Genomic DNA, 19045 nt, shown 5'->3' with positions numbered 1-19045 from the left:
ATCCTTCAAAGCTCACCTTACACAGCCCCTCCGGCTATTCTCGAATTAGAGCCTGGCCAATGCGGCCGGCTTCTTTGACCCTTAAAAAAAAAAAACTGAGGGGTTGGGGGCAGTGGCTCACACCTATAATCCCAGCATTTTGGGAGGCTGAGGTGGGTGGATCACAAGGTCAGGAGTTCGAGATCAGCCTGGCCGATATGGTGAAACCCCGTCTCTACTAAAAATACAAAAAATTAGCTGGGTGTGGTGGCGCGCACCTATAATCACAGCTACTCAGAAGGCTGAGGCAGAAGAATCGCTTGAACCCAGGAGGTGGAGGTTGCAGTGAGCCGAGATCGCGCCACTGCACTCCAGCCTGGGTGACAGAACAAGATTCCATCTAATAAAATAAAATAAATAAATAAACTGAGGCTTCAAGTGGCTCTTAAATGTTTCTGGGGCTGGTGGGGTTGGTGGCTCATGCGTGTAATCCCAACACTTTGGGAGGCTGAGGTGGGTGGACCACCTGAGGTCAGGAGTTTAAGACCAGCCTGGCCAACATGGTAAAAACCCATCCCTAGCCGGGTGCGGTGGCTCACGCCTGTAATCCCAGCACTTTGGGAGGCCGAGGCTGGCGGATTACTTGAGGTCAGGAGTTCGAGACCAGCCTGGTCAGCATGGTGAAACCCTGTCTCTACTAAAAATACAAAAATTAGCTGGGCATTGTGGTGGGCACTTGTAATCCCAGCTACTCGGGAGGCTGAGGCAGGAGAATTTCTTGAACTCAGGAGGTGGAGGTTGCAATGAGCCAAGATTGCACCACTGCACTCTAGCCTGGGCGACAGAGCGAGACTCCATCTCAAAAAAAAAAAAAAAAAAGAGAGAGAACTGTCAGCCCACAATGAAGAGACGGGCAGAGAAGAAAAGTTCACAGGGGAGCCACATAAAAACCATCAGCTCAGGGGAACATTCTAGCTCTTTTTTTTTCTTTCTTTTTGAGACAGGGTCTTGCCTTGTTACCCAGAATGGAGTGCAGTGGCGTGACCACAGCTCACTGCAGCCTCAACTTCCAGGTGTTAAGCAATCCTCTCACCTCAGCCTCCTGAGTAGCTGGGACTACAGGCGTACGCCACTACTCCTGGCTAATTTTTATATTTTTTGTAAAGACGGGGGTCTCGCCATGTTGCCCAGGCTTGTCTTAAACTCTTGGACTCAAGCGATCTGTCTTCCTCAGCTTCCCAGAGTGCTCGGATTACAGGCGTGAGCAATGGTGCTCGGCCCATTCTAGCTCTTGAGAAATAAAATCCAAGACTCAGAGCTAGAAGGGCCATGAGCTTGGAGGCTGAGATGAGGAGGGGCCGAAACCTTGGGAGTCAGGTATGTGTGCCCCGCTAGGGCTGCAGGAAGCTGCTGTCCCCAAGAAGGAAACAACACAATAACAAATCACGTGACCAGGGGAGGGGGTTTCCTGTTTCCCGGCCCCTCCCAGGCCAGGCTTGGCCAGCCCAGGCCTGAGCAGGCAGTGGCCAGAGTGACCCCAACAGAGTGTCTAGGGACTCAGGCCTCTGATCAAGTTACCCCCAGAGGATCAGAGAGGTAGAGAGAGCTGAACCTCTCATTTAGGAGGGCCGGGGAGGAGACAGAATTCTTGAGATCGCATTCCCAGGCTCAAATAGAGGAGGGAAGTGGACAAAGACGTCGTGAAGGTAAAGAAGGTAGAGAAGAAGGGGGAGATCAGGACAACCTTGTTAGATAGTGAGCTCCCTGTCCAGGGAGGCATTCAAATCTGCCCAATCAACATTGATAACAAAATCCTTTCCTGAAGGGTAGTCAATGCTCCATTTCACAGCAGAGGAAATTGAGGTTGTCCTTTGTCCAGGACAACAAGTGCAAGAGCTCATGGCAGGCTGTGGTTTTAGGGGTTGACGAAGGAGAAGCATTCAGAGGGCACTGGCTTCTGGACAGCAATGAGTTCCCGGGCCACGCGGCCCCGAAGCCGGCGAGGGAGGCATGCTCCACCCGTAAGTGTCACCCTCTCCCCTCCACACCCAGCTCCTGGGGACCCCAAGGTCCTGTCCTGCCTGGCTCAGAGCAGGGCCCCGGGGGTCATTTGCAGGGTGAACTGGATCCCGTGGCTGAGAGTTCAGAGGAGGTCGAGGCAGCCAGTGGGAGCTCCAAACCTAGCTTTGCCCCACCTCCAGTGAGCTCCGGGCTGGAGCAGCTGGGCCCCATAGAGGAGGTCAGTGGCCAAGGCCAAGGAAGCAGGTAAGACCCGCTTGGTCTGTGCCCTTCAGTCCAGACGCATCTTTGCCATCCACAGATCTGCTGATGTGCCCGCTGTACTCACTCACCTACCATAGCTCCCTATTGCCTTCAGCCTGACTTTCTTTTTTTTTTTTTGAGTCTTGCTCTGTCACCCAGGCTGCAGTGCAGTGCAGTGGCACAATCTCCACTCACAGCAACCTCTGCCTCCCAGGTTCAAGTGGGAGCCTCAGCTTTCCGAGTAGCTGGGATTACAGGTGTGCGCCACCACACCCGGCTAATTTTTGTATTTTTAGTGAGACAGGGTCTTGCCACATTAGCCAGGCTGGTCTTGAACTCCTGACCTTAAGTGATCCCTCCACTTCAGCCTCCGAAAATGCTGGGATTACAAGTGTAAGCCGCTGCCCCAGAAGACCCTATTTCCAGAACCTTCTGTCTCTCACCTTCAGGCCTTTCCCAGTGCCCGTCACAGTCCAACTTACTCTTCACTCTGTTTCTCAGCGCCAGGTCTCCCCTCCAACTTCTTCACCACCTCTGTCTAGCCTCTTCCTTGAATTCCCAGCCTCCCAGTCTCACCCTGGGATGCCAGTCCCAGAACACGCAGCTCTTGCCAACTTCCTGCTCCACTCACACCTCCCCAAGACCATAAAGTTTAAGCCCTCAGAATTTCCTGCCCAGGGCCGAGCGTGGTGGCTCATGCCTGTAATCCCAGCACTTTGGGAGGCCGAGTTGGGCGGATCACCTGAGGTCAGGAGTTTGACACCAGCCTGGCCAACATGGTGAAACCCTGTCTCTAATAAAAATACAAAAATTAGCCAGGCGTGGTGGTGGGAGCCTGTAATCCCAGCTACTTGGGGGACTGAGGCAGGAGAATCACTTGAAACCAGGAGGTGGAGGTTTCAGTGAGCCGAGATCGCACCATTGCACTCCAGCCTGGGCAACAGAGTGAGACTCCATCTCAAAAAATAAAAAAGAATTCCCTGCCCAGCATGGAGTGACTCAAGTGCCTGAGTTGGTGTCCACAGGACTGACAAGAAGGCGGATGGGGGCTCTGGCAGGGGACTGGCCTCAGCCCCCGAAGTGCCCCACAAACCTGCAGTGGAAGCCCACCAGGCCCCAGAAGCAGCCCTACAGTACAAGGAGACTGTGCCCCCTGGGAATGGGGCCCCCGATGTGTTTCAGACCCTCCAGCACGCTCTGAGCTCCCTGGAGGCAGCAGCTGCAGCCTGGCGCCACCGGCCCCCCAGCCATCCCGGGCCTATGGAGTTGGAAGGCACAAGCGAAGGGGGACCAGGTCCCCTTGGGAAGCAGGAAGGGGCAGGGAGCTGCCAGCGAGAGGCAGCTCGCCTGGCCGAGAGGAATGCCTGGCTCCGGCTGGCCCTGAGTAGCCGAGAGGATGAGCTGGTCCACACGCAGGCCTCCCTGGAGGCCATCCGAGCTGAGAAGGAGATGCTGCAGAAAGAGGTGAGTGGGGCCATCCTGAGTCCCATGTGGCTCTCTGTCTGAGGGAGGAGGTGGGCCTGATGTAGGCAATATTCATTCATTCGTTCATTCAAAAAACCTTTTAAGGCTGGGTGTGGTGGCTCACACCTATAATCCCAGCACTTTGGGAGGTGGAGGCAGAAGGATTCTTTGAGGCCAGGAGTTCAAGACCAGCCTGGGCAACACAGCAAGACTGCCACCTCTGCAAAAAAATTAAAAGTCAGCCAGGTTGGCCAGGCACGGTGGCTCACACCTGTAATCCCAGCACTTTGAGAGGCTGAGGTGGGTGGATCACAAAGTCAGGAGTTCAAGACCAGCTTGGCCAACATGGTCAAACTCCATCTCTACTAAAAATACAAAAAAAAAAAAAAAATTAGCCAGGTGTGGTGGCATAGGCCTGTAATCCCAGCTACTCAGGAGGCTGAAGCAGGAGAATCGCTTGAACCTGGGTGATGGAGATGGCCGTCAGCTGAGATCGTGCCAATGCACTCCAGCCTGGGGGACAGAGTGAGACTCTGTCACAAAAAAAAAAAAAAAAAAAAACCAGCCAGGTTGGCTGGGTGCAGTGGCTTATGCCTGTAATCTACACCAGCACTTTGGGAGGCCGAGGTGGGTGGCTCCCTTGAGGCCAGGAGTTAGAGGCCAGCCTGGCCAACATGGTGAAACCTTGTCTTTACTAAAAATACAAAAATTAGCCAGGTGTGGTGGCACGTGCCTGCAATCCCAGCTACTCGGGAGGCTGAGGCAGGGGAATTGCAGGAGAATTGCTTGACACAATTCTGCAGCTACCAGGGAGACTAAGGAGCGAGAATCGCCTGATCCTAGGAGGTGGAGGTTGCAGTGAGCCGAGATCGCACCACTCCACTCCAGCCTGGGTGACGGAGTGAGACTCTGTCTCAAAAAAAAAAAAAATGCTGGGCACGGTGGCTCACGCCTGTAATCCCAACACGTTGGGAGGCCGAGGCACAGATCACGAGGTCAGGAGATCGAGACCATCCTGGCTAACACGGTGAAACCCCGTCTCTACTAAAAATACAAAAAATTAGCCGGGCGTGGTGGCAGGTGCCTGTAGTCCCAGCTACTCGGGAGGCTGAGGCAGGAGAATGGCGTGAACCCAGGGGGCGGAGCTTGCAGTGAGCCGAGATCTCGCCATTGCACTCCAGCCTGGGCGACAGAAGAAAACTCTTTCTCAAAAAAAAAAAAGAAAAGAAAGAAAGAAAGAAAACTGAGGGTGGTGGGAACAGGCCCTGGAGTGGCAGCATGACTGGCCTCTTCAAGAAACCCGAAGGAGGCCAGTGTGGCTGGAACACAGGGGGCAACAGGGAGAGTGTGGGGAGCCAGAACAGAACAGAGGGAGAACAAATGCCGATCGCGTAGGGCCTCGTGGGCGGCAAGGAGACGCTTGGGCTTTGCTCTGATTAAGGTGAGAGCCCTGGAGGGTTTTGAGCACAGGAGGGGCATGCTCGACGCAGGTGTTCACAGGCGCCCTCTGGTGGCGGAGGTAGGAACAGTCTGCGGAGGTGAGGGTGGACTCCTGGAGAGCCAGGAGGTGACTTCATTGGTCCAGACATGCACGATGGTGGAGGTTGTAGAAGTGGAGAGATGCGGACGGATTCTGGGTGATGTGGCAGATGGAACTGACGTGTGAGCGTGAAGGCTAGAGAGAAGTCAAGGACAACTTCAGGCTTTGGGACCTGCTGGACTAGAAGGGAGAGATGGAGGAGCTACAGGGTGGGCAGGTTTGGCTGGGGGTGACCAGATCTCTTTAGCCCTTGATAAGCTCAAGTGTCCATGAGACATCCACGTGGGGTCCTCAAGGGAGCAGCTACATGTCTGAGTCCAGGGCTCAGAGGAGACAGCAGGGCAGAAGGGAGACACTTGAGCATCCTTAGCACACAGGTGGCATTTAAAGCCATGTGACTGCCAGGTGCAGTGGCTCATGCCTGTAATCCCAGCACTTTGGGAGGCTGAGTCAGGAAGATCACTTGAGGTCAGGAGTTCAAGACCAGCCTGGTCAACATGGTGAAACCCCATCTCTACTGAAAATACAAGTATTTGTCAGGCATGGTGGCAGATGCCTGTAATCCCAGCTACTCAGGAGGCTGAGGCAGGAGAATCACTTGAACCTGGGAGGCAGAGGTTGCAGTGAGCTGAGACTGTGCCACTGCACTCCAGCCTAGGTAACAGAGCAAGACTCCATCTCAAAAATAAAAATAAAAATAAAAAAGCCATGTGACTGAATGAGATATTGAGAGGGAAGCCCTCATCTCAGGCTGGTAGAAAAACCTGGGGCTGTGGGAGTCCAGTCCAGAGATTCATTTTCCCCCAGAGTGGGGCCCATTTTTCTGCTGGGAAAAATAAAATCCTCAGCAGCTGAGAAACATTCCCAAGGTCAGATAGTGAGATTTTTGGCAGGCTAAGTATCCAAGCCTCCTATCTTCCAGCTAGGGTTCTTGCCACTTCCCCAAGAACAGGCCTTGGGGAGGGAGGGCTGGTGGTTGGTTTGAGCCCCTAAGCCTGACATCCCCCTCATCTTTCCCAGGTTCAGGAGCTGCAGGATTCCCTCTTGAGGCTGGAGCCCTGCCCACGTCTTTCCCACAGCCAAGCAGGTGGCTCAGGCAGTGGTTCTAGCAGCTCTGAGGCAGACGGGGAACCCTGGGAGACTCAGGTGAGTGCGAGAAGTTCAATCCCATGGTCTTGATGTCCTTAGCCTTCAGGGGAATGAGACTCAAATCTTTGTCATGGGATCCAACAGCTTCTGGGGTTGCAAAATGCCTACAATCCCAGGCTCTTGGTGACAATTGGGGTCAATTTTATCACTTCTTCTTAGCCGGACTCCTTCTCCCTGGCTCACCCCATGCTTCGGCGCCTCCACAGCCATTCCAGCACCCAGATCCTTGGGTCTCTTCCCACCCAGCCCCTCAGTCCTGAGATGCACATCATGGAAGCCCAGATGGAGCAACTCCGGGGGTAAGAGACTCAAATGCTGAGCTCATAAGGGCACAGGCACCTCCTCCAACTGAGTTATAAAGCCAGGAGTCTGAAACTGCAACAGGAGGGAGGGAAAGGGTGGAAATTGAGGCCTGACTGCCTTAGAAGGCCTCTGACTTTCCCTCTTCCCCACCTTCGGGGACAGGAGCATTGAGAAGCTCAAATGCTTTAACCGTCTGCTATCAGCTGTGCTCCTGGGATACAAGGGCTGCTGTGAAGGCCTCAGCATGCAGCTAGGCCAGCGGGAGGCTGAGGCCACAGCATTGCATCTGGCCTTGCAGTACAGGTCAGTGTACCCTGCCAGTGATGTCACCAGCTGGGGAGGGAATGGGCTTTCTGAGGATGGCCCCATTCCACAGAACCCTCACTGGAGAGCACCTTCCCCACTTCAGAAATTAATTTTTTTTTTTTTTTGAGACAGAATCTTGCTGTGTCACCCAGGCTGGAGTGCAGTGGCGAGATCTCAGCTCACTGCAACTTCTGCCTCCTGGGTTCAAATGATACTCATGTCTCAGCCTCCTGCGTAGCTGGGATTACAGGCCTATGCCACCATACCCAGCTAATTTTTGTATTTTTAGTAGAGACGGGTTTCACCATGTTGGCCAGGCTAGTCTCAAATTCCTGACCTCATGATCCGCCCCACTGGGCCTCCTAAAGTGCTGGGATTACAGGTGTGAGCCACCTCGCCCGGCCCAGAAATTAACTTAGGGCAATTTTAGTTCAGGGTTGCTAAGGGAGTCTGCATGCTTCCAGAGCTGAGGGCAGTGGGGAGAAAAAGGGTTCAGGAGCAAGTGGGGACTGGCACCTATAGAGCGAGATGTAGCTAAGTGGTTTTTTTTTCTTTTTTCTTTTTTTTTTTTTTTTGAGACAGAGTCTTGCTCTGTCACCCAGGCTGGAGTGCAGTGGTGCCATCTTGGCTCACTGCAACCTCCGCCTCCCCAGTTCAAGTGATTCTCCTGCCTCAGCCTCCTGAGTAGCTGGAACTACAGGTGCATACCACCACACCTTGCTAATCTTTGTCTTTTTAGTAGAGACAGGGTTTCACCATGTTGGTCAGGCTGGTCTTGAACTCCTGACCTCAGGTAATCCTCCCGCCTCAGCCTCCCAAAGTGCTGGGACCACAGGTGAGGGCCATTGCACCCAGCCGAGCTGAGTGTCCTGAAGCACTCAGAACCAGTGTCCCATAGTGAGCACTGTGAAGAGGCATACAGGGTTCTGCTTGCTCTGCGGGAGGCCGACTCAGGAGCAGGAGACGAAGCCCCCATGGGTGACCTGCAAGCAGCTGAAAAGGAAGCATGGAGGCTGCTGGCACAAGAGGAGGCTGCCACGGATGCAGGAGCACTGCAGAATCCACAGCCAAGGTACCCCCCTGGAACCCTGGGAACTGGCCTGGTTGAAGAGTGGGGTCTTGACTGGGGAATGGGGCTCCCAGAGCTTACCACATTTGGGGGCTTGGTGTGGCTGTGTCCAGCAAGGTCGGTGTGGAGCTCACTGTGGTTGGTTGACATGAGGCTCAGCTGCAGTTGGCCTGTTGCTACTTGACAAAGTTGGCATGGTGGTTGACAGACATTGCAGTTGGCATGAAGATGAATGACGATGCCTACTGGTTAAAACTGGCACCCACAGCCGGGCACAGTGGCTCAAGCTTGTAATCCCAGCACTTTGGGAGGCCGAGGCAGGCAGGCAGATTGTTTGAGCTCAGTAGTTCAAGACCAGCCCTTGTAACGTGGTGAAAGTCCTTCTCTACCAAAACTACAAACAAATTAGCTGGGCATGGTGGTGTGCTCGTGTAGTACCAGCTATTTGGGAGGCTGAGGTGGGAGGATGCCTTGAGTCTGGGAGGTGGAGGCTGCAGTGAGCTGAGATTGCACCACTGCACTCCAGCCTGGTGCACCACTCCAGCCTGGGTGACAGAGTGAGACCCTGTCTTTTTTTTTTTTTTTTTTTGAGATGGAGTTTCACTCTTGTCACCCAGGCTGGAGTCCAATGGTCCAATCTCAGCTCACTGCAACCTCTGCCTCCTGGGTTCAAGTGATTCTCCTGCCTCAGCCTCCTGAGTAACTGGGATTACAGGCTCCCACTACCACACCTGGCTAATTTTGATTTTTAGTAGAGATGGGGTTTCTCCATATTGGTCAGGCTGGTCTCGAACTCCTGACCTCAGGTGATCTACTTGCCTCTGCCTCCCAAAGTGCTGGGATTACAGGCGTTAGGCACTGCGCCCGGCCGCAGCTAATTTTTTATGAAGACGGATTCTTGGCCAGGCGCAGTGGCTCACGCCTGTAATCCCAGCACTTTGGGAGGCCGAGGTGGGCGGATCACAAGGTCAGGAGATCGAGACCATCCTGGCTAACACAGTGAAACCTCGTCTCTACTAAAAATACCAAAAAAAAAAAAAAAAAAAAAATTAGCCGGGCGTGGTGGCAAGCGCCTGTAGTCCCAGCTACTCGGAAGGCTGAGACAGGAGAATGGCGTGAACCCGGGAGGTGGAGCTTGCAGTGAGCCGAGGTCACACCACTGCACTCCAGCCTGGGTGACAGAGCAAGACTCCGTCTCAAAACAAAAACAAAAACAAAAACAAAAACAAAAAGACGGATTCTCACTCTGTTGCCTATGCTGGTCTCAAACTTCTGGCTTCAAGCAATCCTCCCACCTCAGCCTCCCAAAGTGCTGGGGTTACAGACATGCATCACCGCACCCGGACACCACGTGGTCTTGATGGAAGGTGGTGCCTAGTGGGGTATGTTGGTGTGACAGGGACCACCAAAGATGGCGTAGACTCCATCGTGGCCAGTGAGATGGAAGGTGATGGACCCTACCAGGACTGGCATGAAGTTAACCCACCTATGTCTGCCAGTGTTGACAAAGGCACCTCTTCTGTTTTCTGTAGCCCTGAAGGCAGCAGTGTGGATAAGCCCACCCCACAGGAAGTGGCTTTCCAGCTCCGAAGCTATGTCCAGCGTCTCCAGGAGCGCCGTTCTCTAGTGAAGATTCTCTCAGAGCCTGGCCCCACCTTGGCACCCATGCCCACTGTGCCCCGTGCAGAAGCCATGGTGCAGGCCATTCTGGGGGCCCAGCCTGGCCCAGCTCTTCCCCGACTGGAGAAGACACAAATTCAGCAGGACCTGGTGGCCACAAGGGTACAAATGGGCTGTGGCCACTGTGTCAGTCTTTCTTGGTGGGACAAAATCCTTTACTGAGGTTGGGGGACCAAGGAGCAAAGGAGAATTCTGCTGGGCTGAGTGCAGGCATTGTGAAGGGAGAATTGGAGCTGGGGTTTTGAGGGATTAATAGGAGTTTGTTTTCTGGGGTTCAGTTTCTCATTAGACTACAAATCTGGCTCTCCAAAATGCCCTTCCTATGGGAAGAGATGGGAGCAAAGAACACAATCTTGGGTTTGTAGCTTGGCATGAAAAACTTGAGGTTCTAGAGTTGGAGAAACTCCAGAAGTTTTCACAGAACTGCTATTTGACCTATGTAAGCTACTTGCCCTCTAGGAAATGCCATTTCTACAGCTGTAGCTTTTGTGGGAGGAAGATATTTTCACCTCATAAGAACATGGTGAATGGTGAAGGTCCTAGTTTGTTTGTTTGTTTGTTTGTTTTTTGAGACGGAGTCTTGCTGTCATCCAGGCTGGAGTGCTGTGGCGCTATCTTGGCTCACTGCAGCCTCTGCCTCACTGCCGGGTACAAGTGATTCTCCTGCCTCAGCCTCCCGAGTAGCTGGGATTACAGGCGTGCACCACCAGACCCGGCTAATTTTTGTATTTTTAATGGAGACAGGGTTTCACCATGTTGGCCAGGCTCATCTCGAACTCCTGACCTCAGGTAATTCACCCACTTCAGCCTCCCAAAGTGCTGGGATTAGAGGCATGAGCCACCGCGCCCGGCCAAAGGTCACAGTTTTTATCTGAACAGTCCTCAGTGTGTGCCTCTTGGGGCCTCAGTTTCCCTGCAGTTGACCGTAGAAGCATAAATTCTCTCCCCTCTCCTTGGTCCCACAGGAGGCCCTGGCGGACCTGATGCTTCGGCTGCAGCTGGTGCGGCGTGAGAAGCGGGGCGTAGAGCTGCGGGAGGCTGCCCTCCGAGCCCTGGGTCCAGCTCACGTGCTCCTGCTGGAGCAGCTGCGGTGGGAACAGGCGGAGCTCCGGGCTGGTGGGGCAAACAGCAGTGGCGGACATAGCAGCGGAGGTGGCAGCAGCGGGGACGAGGAAGAATGGTATCAGGTGAGCCGCCCTGCCTGAACCTGGTAGGGGTAGTGGCTTACTAATGAGAACATAGCCCTTGTCAATCACAGCCCCCTTTTTTTTTTTTTGAGACGGAGTTTCGCTCTTGTTGCCCAGGCTGGAATGCAATGTTGCAATCTCAGCTCACCACAACCTCTGCCTCCCAGGTTCAAGCGATTTTCCTGTCTCAGCCTCCTGAGTAGCTGGGATTACAGACACGCACCACCACATCTAGCTATTTTTTGTATGTTTTGTAGAGATGCAGTTTTGTAGAGTTGCAGTTTCACCATGTTGGCCAGGCTGGTCTCGAACTCCTGACCTCAAATGTTTCGCCCGCCTCCACATCCCAAAGTGCTGAGATTACAGGCATGAGTCGCCGCACCTGTCCTTAATGCAGCTCTTTGAATCATCTCTCCTACCTCCAAGCCTTTGTACATTCTGTGTCCCTGCCAGGAACACGGTCACTTCCCTCTTTGTGTCATAAAGTCCTCGACCTCCTGTAGATCTCAGTTTAGACATCACCTCCTCAAGGAAGCCCTCCTGGAGTGACTTCAGATGAGGTTTCCTGTTATTTATTTCCCTTATCACGGTGGTCCCAGCTACTCGGGAGGCTGAGGTGGGAGGATCACTTGAACCCAGGAGTTGGAGGCTTCAGCGAGCCACGATTATGTCATTTCACTCCAGCCTGGGCCACAGAGCGAGACCTCATCTCTTTTTTTTTTTTTTTTTTTTGAGACAGAGTTTCGCTCTTGTTGCCCAGGCTGGAGTGCAATGGCCCGATCTTGGCTCACCACAACCTCCGCCTCCTGGGTTCAAGTGATTCTCCTGCCTCAGCCTCCTGAGTAGCTGGGACTACAGGCATGCGCCACCACGCCCGGCTAATTTTTGTATTTTTAGTGTAGATGGGGTTTCTCCATGTTACTAAGGCTGATCTCGAACTCTGAACCTCAGTTGATGCGCCCGCCTCAGCCTCCCAAAGTGCTGGGATTACAGGCGTGAGCCACTGCACCCGGCTTATTTATTATTTTTTTTTATTTTTTTTGAGACAGAGTGTCGCTCTGTTGCCCAGGCTGGAGTGCAGTGGCACAATCTCAGCTCACTGCAAGCTCCGCCTCCCGGGTTCACGCCACTCTCCTTCCTCAGCCTGCCGAGTAGCTGGGACTACAGGCACCCGCCACCACACCCGGCTAATTTTTTTTGTATTTTTTTGGTTTTTTTTTTAGTAGAGACGGGGTTTTACTGTGTTAGCCAAGATGGTCGCGATCTCCTGACCTTGTGATCCACCTGCCTCCCAAAGTGTTGGGATTACAGGCGTGAGCCACCGTGCCTGGCCAATTTTTGTATTTTTTAGTAGAGATGGGGTTTCACCATGTTGGCCAGGCTGGCGTAGAACTCCTGACCTCAGGTGATCTGCCCGCCTCAGCCTCCCAAAGTACTGGGATTATAGCCATGAGCCACAGCACCCGGCCTTTAATTTTTTTTTTTTTTTTTTTTTTTTGGAATCGGATCTTGCTCTGTCACCCAGGCTGGAGTGCAGTGGTGCAATCTTGGCTCACTGCAATCTCTGCGTCCCAGGTTCAAGCGATTCTCCTGCTTTGGCTTCCCAAGTAGCTGGAATTACAGGCGTGCACCACCACACCTGGCTAATTTTTGTATTTTTAGTAGTGACAGGGTTTCACCATGTTGGCCAGGCTGGTCTCGAACTCCTGACCTCAGGTGATCCGCCCGCCTCGGCCTCCCAAAGTGCTGGGATTACAGGCGTGAGCCACCACACCCAGCCTAATTTTTAAAAAATTATTATTGGCCAGGCGTGGTGGCTCATGCCTGTAATCCCAGCACTTTGGGAGGCCGAGGCGGGTGGATCACGAGGTCAGGAGTTCAAGACCAGCCTGGCCAAGATGGTGAAACCCTGTCTCTACTAAAAATACAAAAAAATTAGCTGGGCGTGGTGGCACGTGCCTGTAATCCCAGCTACTCCAGAGGCTGAGACAGAGAATTGCTTAAACCTGGAGGGGCGGAGGTTGCAGTGAGCCAAGATTGCGCCACTGCAGTCCAGCCTGGGCAACAGAGCAAGACTCCGTCTCAAAAAAAAAAAGAAAAAAAAATTATTATTATTGGCTGGGCGCGGTGGCTCATGCCTGTAATCCTAGCCTGTAATCCCAGCACTTTGGGAGGCTGAGGTAGGCGGATCACGAGGTCAGGAGATCGAGACCATCCTGGCTAACATGGTGAAACCCCGTCTCTACTAAAAATACAAAAAATTAGCTGGGGATGGTGGGCGCCTGTAGTCCCAGCTACACGGGAGGCTGAGGCAGGAGAATGGCGTGAACCCGGGAGGCGGAGCTGGCAGTGAGCCGAGATCATGCCAGTGCACTCTAGCCTGGGCGACAGAGCGAGACTCCGTCAAAAATAATAATAATAATTATTATTATTATTATTTCAAACAAGGATTAGACAGGAGCAAGGACTTCCCATGGATCTCTAGTTTTTTTTTTTTTTTTTTTGAGACAGAATCTCACTGTGTCGCTCAGACTAGAGTGCAGTGCTGCGATGCCAGCTCACTCCAACCTCTGCCTCCCAGCTTCAAGTGATTCTCCTGCCTCAGCCGCCCAGTTAGTTGGGACTACAGGTACCCACCACCGACCGAGTCTTACTCTGTTGCCCAGGCTGGAGTGCAGTGGCATGATCTTGGCTCGCTGCAACCTCCGCCTCCCAAGTTCAAGCGATTCTCCTGCCTTAGCCTCCCAAGTAGCTGGGATTACAGGGGTCTGCCACCATGCCAGACTAATTTTTGTATTTTTAGTAGAGACAGGGTTTCACCATGTTGGCCAGGCTGGTCTTGAACTTCTGACCTCAAGTGATCCACCTGTCTTGGCCTCCCAAAGTGCTGGGATTACAGGCATGAGCTACCACACCTGGCCCCTAAATTTTATTTTTAGAGATGAGGTTCGAGACCAGCCTGGCCAACATGGTGAAACTCCGTCTCTACTAAAAATACGAAAAGTAGCCGGGTCTGGTGGCATGTGTCTGTAATCCCAACTACTTGGGAGGCTGACGCAGGAGAATTGCTTGAACCTGGGAGGCAGAGGTTGCTGTCAGCCAAGATCATGCCACTGTACTCCAGCCTGGGTGACAGAGTGAGACTCTGTCTCAGAAAAAAATTTTTTTAATTAAATAAGATATTTCCCTTATCAGAGTATAATTTTGCTCTTATTGGTGTATCGAACCAGATGGGGGTCTCTGAAAGTGCAGCAGCTGCCACTGTCTGGGCAGCTTCAATGTCCAGTGTGGGCCAAACATGGACTTGGACTAGGCTAGTGTCACTTTCTTGTCTTCTCCCTCCCTTAGGGCCTTCCTGCTGTCCCTGGTGGCACCAGTGGCATTGATGGTGGCCAGGTGGGCAGAGCCTGGGACCCAGAGAAGTTAGCCCAGGAACTGGCAGCATCGCTCACCAGGTGTGTGCCTGGGTCCTGGGCTGGGCGGGGGGTGGGCAGCCTATATGACAGTCCCCGGGGGTGTCGTCTGCAGTAGAAGCTAAGGTGTGCCCCTGTGTACAGGTGTGTTTACATGACAATACTGTGGGCAGGTGGGGAGGAGGAGACGTGGGAAATAGGATCGGCTGGGGCTGTGAGCCCCCTCTCTTCCCCTTGGCAACAGGACGCTGGACCTGCGGGAGCAGCTGCAGTCTCTGCGCAGGGAGTTGGAACGGGTGGCTCAGAAGGGGCGAGCCAGACGGTCTCAGAGTGCCAAGCTGAACAGGGATTTATGCAAAGCCCACAGGTAGGACCCCTGTTCTGCACTGCCCCAATCCCCTGGCACCATCCCCCACCAGGATCTCAGAAGTATCCCTGGCTCTCTCTGGGCCTTAGCATTCCCCGCTGCCCCAAGATAGGCAGTAAAGGCCAGGTGTGGTGGCTCACACCTGTAATCCCAGCATGTTGGGAGGCTGAGGCCGGCAGATCACTTGAGGTCAGGAGTTTGAGACCAGCCTGGCCAACGTGGTGAAACTCCATCTCTACTAAAAATACAAAAATTAGCTGGGCGTCTTGGCACGTGCCTGTAATTCCAGCTACCTGGGAGACAGGAGAATTGCTTAAACCCAGGAGGTGGAGGTTGTGGTGAGCAGAGATCACACCACTGCACTCCAGCTTGGGCGACAGAGCGAGACTCTGTCTCAAAAAAAAAAACAACAGGCTGGGCCAGGCGCGGTGGTTCACGCCTGAAATCCCAGCACTTTGGGAGGCCAAGGCAGGCAGATCACCTGAGGTCGGGAGTTCGAGACCAGCCTGACCAACATGGAGAAACCCTGTCTCTACTAAAAATAGAAAATTAGCCAGGTGTGGTGGCGCATGTCTGTAATCCCAGCTACTCGGGAGGCTGAGGCAGGAGAATCGCTTGAACCCGGGAGGCAGAGGTTGCAGTGAGCCGAGATTGTGCCATTGCCTGGGCAACAAGAGCGAAACCCTGTCTCAAAAAACAACAACAAGAAAAAACAGGATGGGCATGGAGACTCACACCTGTAATCCCAGCACTTTGGGAGGCTGAGGCAGGCGGATCACCTGAGGTCAGGAGTTCAAGACCAGCCTGGGCAACATGGTGAAACCCCATCTCTATTAAAAAATACAAAAAAATTAGCTAGGCGTGGTGGTGGGCACCTGTAATCCCAGCTACTTGGGAGGCTGAGGCAGGAGAATCACTTGAACCTGGGAGGCAGAGGTTGTAGTGAGGGGAGATCTTACCATTGCACTCCAGCCTGGGCGACAAGCGCGAAATTCCGTCTCAAACAACAACAACAACAAAAAGACCAGCTAGCTGGGACCCTTGGAGACCCAATGTGAAAGAGCCCCTATTCTGGGAGTGGGAGTACACGGCCCTTGCCTTGGGTGGAGTCGGGGGCTGTTTCCTGACCCAGCCATCCACCCCTTCCAGCGCCCTGGTCCTGGCCTTCCGAGGAGCCCACCGGAAGCAGGAAGAGCAACGCCGGAAGTTGGAGCAGCAGATGGCACTCATGGAGGCTCAGCAGGCCGAGGAGGTGGCGGTGCTCGAAGCCACTGCAAGGGCCCTGGGGAAGCCCAGGCCTCCCCTCCCGCCTCCCCAGCTTGGGGATACCTTTCTGTAGGCCCCTTACCCAGCCATGTCTGGACATGCCAGACAGCTGTGGCATGTCATAAACTGTCCTGGAGTGACATCATGTCATTTTGCATGATTTGGCATGTTGGGACACATTTGGCGTGAGGGAAGCTGGTGCACATGGGTGTCCAGGGCCTGATGGGGTGTGGCCAGGCAATGCAGAAAGACTCAGCTGTCTTTGGCCTGGCACCAAGTGGAATGTGAACTTCACATCAGTGGGGTCAGGCCAGAAGCAACCTGGGCTGTGGGACCATGTCCCTGGGACTGACGCATTTTGGGGGTCCGTGAGGTTGCATAGCCACAGCTGAAGTTCCAACTGGCCTGTCTCCCGAAGCCCAGGGAGGGATTCATGGGGACTGGACAGAGCTTCTCCTGGCAGCCCCTTCCCAGGGAGATGCTGGGTTTGGCTGGCAGATTTTCCTGAAGGGGGCCGGGCTCAGTGGTGCACGTCTGTAATCCCAGCACTTTGGGAGGCCAAGGTGGGTAGATCACTTGAGCCCAGGAGTTCAAGACCAGCCTGGGCAACATGGCAAAAACGCATTTCTACAAAAAAATACAAAAATTAGCCAGGCGCGGTGGCATGTGCTATAAAGCTATTTAGGAGGCTAAAGTGGGAGGGAAACTTGAGCTTGGGAAGCAGAGGTTGCAGTGAGCTGAGATCACACCACTGCACTCCAGTCTGGGTGACAGAGTAAGACCCTGTCTCAAAAAAAAAAACAGGCCAGGCGTGGTGACTCATGCCTGTAATCCCAGCACTTTGGGAGGCTGAGGCAGGGAGGATCACCTGAGGTCAGGATTTTGAGACAAGCTTGGCCAACATGGTGAAACCCCTGTCTCTACTAAAAATACAAAAATTAGCTGGGTGTGGTGGTGTGTGCCTGTAGTCCCAGCTACTCAGGAGGCTGAGGCAGGATAATTGCTTGAACCTGGGAGGCAGATGTTGCAGTGAGCTGAGATCAAGCCATGGCACTCCAGTTTGGGTGACAGAATAATACCTTGTCTCAAAAAAACAAAACAGGGCCGGGCACGGTGGCTCACGCCTATAATCCCAGCATTTTGGGAGGCCAAGGCGGGCAGATCATAAGGTCAGAAGATAGAGGCCAACATGGTGAAACCCCATCTGTACTAAAAATACAAAAATTAGCTGGGCGTGGTGGTGCGTGCCTGTAATCCCAGCTACTCGGGAGGCTGGGGCAGGAGAATCGCTTGAACCAGGGAGTTGGAGGTTGCAGTGAGCCGAGGTTGTGCCACTGTACTCCAGCCTGGTGACAGAGCGAGACTCCGTCTCAAAAAACAACAACGACAACAACAACAATAAACAGGCCGGGTGTGGTGGCTCATGCCTGTAATCCCAGCACTTTGGGAGGCCGAGGCGGGGAGGATCACCTGAGGTCAGGAGCTTGAGACCAGCTTGGCCAACATGGTAAAACCCCCGTCTCTACTAAAAATACAAAAATTAGCTGGGTGTGGTGGCGCATGCCTGTAATCCCAGCTACTCGGGAGGCTGAGGCAGGATAATTGCTTGAACCTAAGAGGCAGGGGTTGCAGTGAACCGAGATCGCGCCAACAACAAGATCGTGCTCGGGCAACAAGAGCAAAACTCTGTCTCTAAATAAATAAATAAATAAAACACAAAACAAAACAAAACAAAAAGGAAGATGCCTATATTCCAGAAGGGAGACTGAAGCTGGAACGGTTCAGATTCAGGGTGTGGATGAGGAGTTGCTACTAACTCAAAGCTAAGGTCAAGGGTTTCTCGACTCCATGTGGTCAAGTTTGGCTGTAATCCCAGTGTCTCAGGAGGCCGAGGAAGGAGGACTGCTTGAGCCCAGGGGTTTAAGACCAGCCTAGGCAAAATAGGAGAGTCTGTCTCAAAAATAAATAAAATAAGGTGAAGGGTTTCTGGGTGGGGGACAGGCATAGCAAAGGTAACAGTCTGGGACTCAGGGGGCGTTATACTTCAAGAGAAACTCAGAATGAATGCCAATGGTGGCCAGTTACAGCTTTCTCCTGGGGGCCCAGGAGCTGTGGGAAGTGTCAGGTTAATAGCAGGCAATTGATTAGCATGTCATTTGCATAAGTCACATCTCCCTGCCCCTCCACACCAGGACTGGCTGAGTCCGGGAAAGGGGAGCTTGGAACGACCCAGCCAGGCTTGGATTAGTGGCCAGCTGTGCCCCTTCAGGGTGGCAGCTGAAACCCGAGACGGGGATTAGAAAGGCTTTCTTTCATTCCCAGCCTTGGGGGCGGGTGCTCCAGGCCCCACCTGTGCAGGTGTGTTCACTGCTTCTCCCAGGGCAGGACCACGCCAGCCTGAGGTCAGCGCCAGTCAACCTGACCCCAGAAACAGAACAAGAAGTATGGTGGGGAGCACAGTCCCCTCCAGCGAGGGCTGGAGCTAGTGACCTTCCGACCCACACGCTGTCCCTGGACTTGGGCCAACTTTGAAGAAAGCGGGGAAACGGAGGCAGACCACCTTGCTCGTGTTGGGGTGGGGCAGAGAAGCTGAATTTCTTCCCTGTACCCCGCTGAGCCCCAGAGTCTAAGACCTAACTGAGTTCCCGGTCCCACCAGGTTGCCCGTGGAAGGGCAAAGGGAGCCAAGGTCACATGTAGGGGGGCGGAGACAGGTTCCCAGGCTGCCCCAGCAGGATCTGGCCATTCCCACGGGTGCCCCCTCGGCAGATGGGCCTAGGCCCCTTTGTCCCCGGTTTGCGGCCGCTGCAAGGTCAAATGTTACTGTGGGGCTGCGGGCAGGGGTCAGGGAGGCGGGGTAGAGCCTCGATCCACCCCCAGGCGGGCCCCAGGGGGCACAGGGGTGGCCAGGCTACTGGGAGGGGGTGGGGCAGCCTTCGGGACTGGAACTACTGGAGTTTCTGGGATCTGCGATGGTCTTTCTTCCCCCATCTCCCACCCAGCTCTCAGTCCCCTCTCAAGACTTGTCTCCCTCAAACCTAGTTCTCTGCTCCCTCCCCTT

General features: G+C 53.7%; 1 protein-coding gene across 1 annotated transcript; it reads left to right on the top strand.

The window, feature by feature from the left end:
* Positions 1-1516: 1516 nt before the first annotated feature.
* Positions 1517-17694, top strand: USHBP1 (USH1 protein network component harmonin binding protein 1). The gene is made up of 13 exons (XM_054465935.2): positions 1517-1685; positions 1899-2000; positions 2096-2244; positions 3267-3705; positions 6266-6391; positions 6554-6693; positions 6860-7000; positions 7902-8075; positions 9605-9854; positions 10718-10939; positions 14288-14394; positions 14597-14719; positions 15869-17694. The coding sequence occupies exons 2-13, from the start codon at positions 1947-1949 to the stop codon at positions 16056-16058; spliced, it is 2115 nt and encodes a 704-aa protein (XP_054321910.2). The 5' UTR covers positions 1517-1685; positions 1899-1946; the 3' UTR covers positions 16059-17694.
* Positions 17695-19045: the final 1351 nt, after the last annotated feature.

This window comes from Pongo pygmaeus, chromosome 20 (assembly GCF_028885625.2).
Source record: "Pongo pygmaeus isolate AG05252 chromosome 20, NHGRI_mPonPyg2-v2.0_pri, whole genome shotgun sequence".
Classification (NCBI taxonomy): Eukaryota; Metazoa; Chordata; class Mammalia; order Primates; family Hominidae; genus Pongo; species Pongo pygmaeus.
This window is presented reverse-complemented; position numbering and strand designations above follow the sequence as displayed.